This window comes from Penaeus monodon, chromosome 2 (assembly GCF_015228065.2).
Source record: "Penaeus monodon isolate SGIC_2016 chromosome 2, NSTDA_Pmon_1, whole genome shotgun sequence".
Classification (NCBI taxonomy): Eukaryota; Metazoa; Arthropoda; class Malacostraca; order Decapoda; family Penaeidae; genus Penaeus; species Penaeus monodon.
The window spans coordinates 46,301,852-46,307,194 of record NC_051387.1 but is presented as its reverse complement, the minus strand read 5'-3'; the positions used below and the strand labels follow the sequence as shown (position 1 = coordinate 46,307,194).

At 32.5% G+C, this 5,343-nt stretch overlaps 1 protein-coding gene across 1 annotated transcript; it reads right to left on the bottom strand.

Moving 5' to 3' along the window:
• Window positions 1-330: 330 nt before the first annotated feature.
• Window positions 331-4,351, bottom strand: LOC119579021 (nucleic acid dioxygenase ALKBH1-like). The gene is given in 9 exon segments (XM_037926728.1): window positions 331-750; window positions 1,061-1,220; window positions 1,223-1,253; window positions 2,592-2,605; window positions 2,608-2,680; window positions 2,954-2,984; window positions 3,119-3,233; window positions 3,599-3,714; window positions 4,341-4,351. Coding segments are annotated over 9 exon segments (948 nt in total). The 3' UTR covers window positions 331-353.
• Window positions 4,352-5,343: the final 992 nt, after the last annotated feature.

Here is a 5,343-nt window from a genome sequence, read left to right as displayed (position 1 = left end):
TGTAACAGCATAATCTAATATGTAACTATTGTAACTGTGTGAATATATTGTAAATTCAAGTACTGACTGGGGTTACAAGATATATAAATAGATATATATGGCTCCCTGTTATAAATAGATATATATGCCTCCCTGTTATTGATAGATACATATGCCTCCCTGTATATGATATGGTATGCACCATGTTATTAGCACTTCCATTTTTATGAAATGATTCTTCAGTTACATATTATGCAGAGCCCCCTCCTTTTATTCTCCATATAGCACTAAACAGACTAAAACTTTATTGTAACTTCTTAGCACTACTTTTCTAATGGATAAAAACAAAAATTCAGATAAAAAATATTTATTTATTACCTCTGCAGTTTATCCATACCAGGCAAAAGAACCTGTCTCACATTCATGTTAATTCTATTTGTTCTTATGTACTCCAACATTTTTGCAATTCTCTCTTCATCATCAGAATCAGAGCTTAACTTCTGTCTTTTATTAAAAGGGCAGTTATCATCACATCTCTCATTACCTAAGTCACCATCCTGATTTCGGTTAATTTCAGATGTTAAATTTTCTTCACTTTCATGCACTGCACTCCATGGCTCCTCTGGCACAAGCCGTATTCTAGGAACTGCATGATATCCCTTCCGACTGGCACCTGACATGATCATGACGTCCCCACTGTGGAGAAAGAGTGCTGAGGGTTCTGTGCTCTTGCTAGGCCCTCCGATGAGAAACACTGCACTCTGTCCGAAACTGTTCATGTGGGAATAAATGAGAGAAATAACATGTTTAGTTTGTGATCATTGGTAATAGTATATTTTGGATAAGAAGAGAGAGGTCAGCTTATGGTTTTGAAATTGTCAGAAAAGATTTTTCTATTATGTGTCTATGTTATTCAGTAAAAAAAAATCTATTGTAAGACCGAAATCTATATAATGATATTACAATATGAACATCTTCAGACAATATCTAAATTTTTAAAAGTATTCAATTATCATGAAGAAATACTAGCAAGCAATTCAGTTATATCAGTGACATAAAAAAAAAGATAAATCAAACAAACCTGAACGATAGCAGTGGAGCTTCCATATTTGGCTCTGAGTGGTCTGTGTGGGGAGCTAGTGTCGAGTCTTTGTGATAGTAATTTACAATGGCTGCTTCTGCTCGAAAACTATCAAATCCAACCACTTTTGCTACTATTCTGCACAGTATCTGTAGAGAAAGGGTATATCTCCCTTCATATCTTCACTATATTCCTGTTGGCAAGAAAAGGAATAAAAAATTAAGATGCTACCTTCATATACTCCTTTTTAACTGAGCTGCACTACCAGATGATCAATGGATGCAAAAATAAGATTATTGCCAAAAAAACAAAAAAAACATATTAACAATTTCAAGATAAAAGCTATAACTTTTTCCTTTTGGATCCAGTAAATAATTTCTAAATAATCATTTGACCACCAAAATTTAGACAGTATACTGTACTCCAAAATTTCCTATTATTAATCTCTCCATTTAAAAGGGTAAACCTTGCAAAATTTCATCAAATTGTTATTTAGAAAGTAGTGAGCAGGTGTTGCAAGGCTGCTTTATTCAGGGAATTTAGTATTGCCCGCTGTCCTTTTCTGTTAATTACCATACTCTTTTATATTTGCAGGATGATCTACTGAATATTGCATTCTTATAGATTTTTGTGTAAACTAAAATAAACCTGAATACCTTTAAAAAAAAAAAACTGAAATATACATTTCAAAAAATGTGAGAATTCAACCTATTATTGTTAAATCCTGTATAAAAAAGGCAGCCTCATGTTAGTTAATAAACTAACAAAATTCTGAGCAGCATCCTCAGTGTTTCATTCCATCAAAAGATCTGCTTTAGCCCTTTATGAATATTCCAAATTCCAGGATAATTACTTTGACATATTTCCTGTTTTACAAAACTTCACCACTGTTATATGGTGAAGGCCCGCTAACTTGTTATATGCCTAAACTGGCAGAAGAATCATAATCTGGCAAACAGTGAAAGAAAATTATAGAACAACAATAACAAATGGACCTATTTCCCTTGGATTAATAAAATCTCCTGACTCTGGTTTGAGATTTTTTAAAACAAAAAACCCTTTATTGGAAAAAAAGGGAAATTTTTCTTCCAGTTAACATTGACTTCCAGGAGGCTGAGAACCTGTGTAAATGGTCTATAATTTTGAAGAAATCATTCACTCATACACATTTTAAATAATCAACAGTCACTGAAACCATGACTTTTAAGGGCATAGGGTTTTTGAATCTCATGATGTGACTTCACTAACTAAATAAAATAATGTTATCTAGCTCCATCCCATTTTCACACCTGCCAGTCTGTGCAATATGTTAGGGAAAAAAATTTTCTCTGCATATTTCTTTGAAATGGTTCAATAATAAAATCACAAAAAGATTAAAAGACGGAAAAAAAAGAAACCCTATTAATATTTACAACAAAATCATGGTGGGAGGAGTGGAGGCTTAGCTTGGCAGTTACCAACTAGAAATTTACATTGAGTACCCTGCTCTGTAGGAATAAAAAATCCCCCCAGTACTTTTCCAACAGCTTACTTTGGTATCCCATTGTGATGGTAACCGAGGGTCACCCATCGCACATCTTTTGTACTCCTTGCTGTTTTTCCTTCAGGTTTTGTTGTGAGCTTTCAGTAAGTTTTTGTGGCCTTAGAAGAAAGGGTAATTTTTCTAAAGGCAGAGCACTATTTATGAATATAAATACACAACATAATGGATATAAAACAATTTCAAACATGCACACAAAATTTAACAGGAAATTAAAAGAATAAATGTAAGAGCAAATAAATGTGTAAAAAAAATATTTCTATCAAGTTATTCCCTCCCACTTATACAAAAAGGAGTTAATTATTGAAATGAATAAAAGGTAGCTAGTCAATCAATTTCAGATGAAAAAATACAAAAACATGTGACTCAATGTGCAAATGAAGACTAGTCAAGAATTAGGTAAAAAAGAAAAATAAAATTTTTCTCTTAAATTTTTTCCCCTATACAAACATCAATATTCATATTCAACTTACGAATGGGCAAGATCCCACCAAAGAAAGCACTTCCCAGATCAATACCATGGGATAAATTTAAATTGTTTTTTTTTTGGTGAGCAAGGATAATCCATCAAACACCTTTTAATCCATTCCTGCTGACCTTGACTTGTAAATGGATTTAATATGATCATCAATCCTGAGAATTCAAATAAATTTCCACTAGGAAAGCTGAATTCATAAGGCTGAATTAAAGATTATATCTATGGAATATATCTTCAAAGCTGGATTAAAGATTATATCTCTGGAATATTTCTTCAAAAAAGTCTTCAACACTCTGCTAAAAATATTATCACACATAAATCATGTATATCAAGTTATCATTAAAAAATGCTAAAAAGTTGTGAAACAGAATTAATAATTTTACAAATCAAGATATTTAACTTATAACTTGATTAACAAAAAATGTTTCATAGACTTTTGTAACATCCAATGTGACATTGCATACAGTTTCCTATATATTATACTTTTTATATAAAGAGTGTTCAAGCTTTTCCTCTATACCTGGATGAGACTCCAGTGCATAAATTTTCCATGTTGAATATGGCACAAGCCCCAACCTCCTTGGCTTGTTCTTGCTCCTCTGGAGTGAGACTGCATGGTGGTATCTGCTCTTCAGCCTGGAAGGTAAGAATTTCAAAGGTAAATAAAAACAAATGACATTTATTAGCACATGAAAACAGGTAAGAATTTCAAAGGTAAATAAAAACAAATGACATTTATTAGCACATGAAAACAATTATATTCCTAAAACATCTTAGCCTATGAAAGCCTCATGACAGAGGAAAGTTTTTGTCTAGCACTTGATGACAAACTAGTAGACCTGTTTTCTAGGAGTATGTGAATCCATCTGGTTTCAAACTTATCTATTTATCTAATTACTGGATCATCATGAAATTTCACTCCCACATTTATCAGTTAAGTTCATACTTTTATCACTTAAGACATGCTGTCCAATCAATCTACTGAAAAAGGAGCTACTAGCTTGTCATCAATGAAATAATTAAAAAAAGCATCTGTTTGGAAAGGTAACACATACATGTAAGTACAGTATAATTTCTGCAAAAAATGAAGATCCCGAATATACTTTTCATGATTCCATTCAGGGTGTAGTATAAAGCAATTTACAAATGTTATTACTTATCTATCATAAGCATGGTAAACAACCCCAGTAGCAGATGTTTAAACCCTTTTACTTCCAAAACGAAACCCTTGTTCAATATATACCTTCAAAGGGCCCCCAAACCTGAAGGACATTGCTGAAATCAGGAGGAGGCCTGCCTTTCTTGTAATATTTAAATAGTGGTTTGAACTTATCATCATTTGGTAAACAGCATTCTGACATCCTTCAGCCATTGGTACTGCAGAGAAAAGAAGTGAGGGAAATACAAATAAAATTCTATTCATTAAATTTTGAAAGAATATATCAAATAAACCCCCCAGTAGTTTTCTTTTACAAGTTTCTCATTTCAGGCTAAACTTTTTGTTCCCCTGTTTAGTGTTTTACTTTCCAATCACTGATTTACCTTCTAAATATTATGAAAAAATGATAATTTTGGACATTTTACAATGATAAAAAAATTTTGCCCCCCAACAATTAGTTAATGTTTAATAACCATAAATATACAAAACAAATTTTATAACAAACAAATATATTTTAACCACGTAAAATTTATTGATATAAAATCGAGATGCACAAAGGTAAAAAGATAAAGATAAACCTAGGAGGTAACTCTATGATTCAAAACAGTATGAGTGCAGAGGCAAAACTGCAAGGGGGCAAGACAGAGGGCTTAGCTGGATGAGACATGCTTACAGTACCAGCAATAAAATCTCACACCCACTACATTCCTTCAAAAAAATAAAGAGTTTGGGAACACAATTTAGACTGTCTCAAAAAGAGGAGGATACTGGGGGTAAAGGGTAAAGGGAAAATTTTGGGTTGATTAGTCCTACACTCCGGCCTGAAACAATATATGAAATTTTTTTCAAGTGGGGTTGAAGGAAATTAATTGGGTTTGAAAAAGGTACGCCCCCTGTGTTTTGAATGTCAATCTTCCTCAAAAAGTGGTTTTAGAGTTTCCCCACAATGATTTCAAATATGTTAGTAATAACTGGGTGAAATAATCCCCGAGAATACATTTAAAACCATTGATTCCGGGTTCCCCCCTTTTTCATTTAATATTCAGGTTAATTGTCTAGTAGTCTATGTTATAAATTTTTTAAAATGCAGAAATTGTTCAATTTTA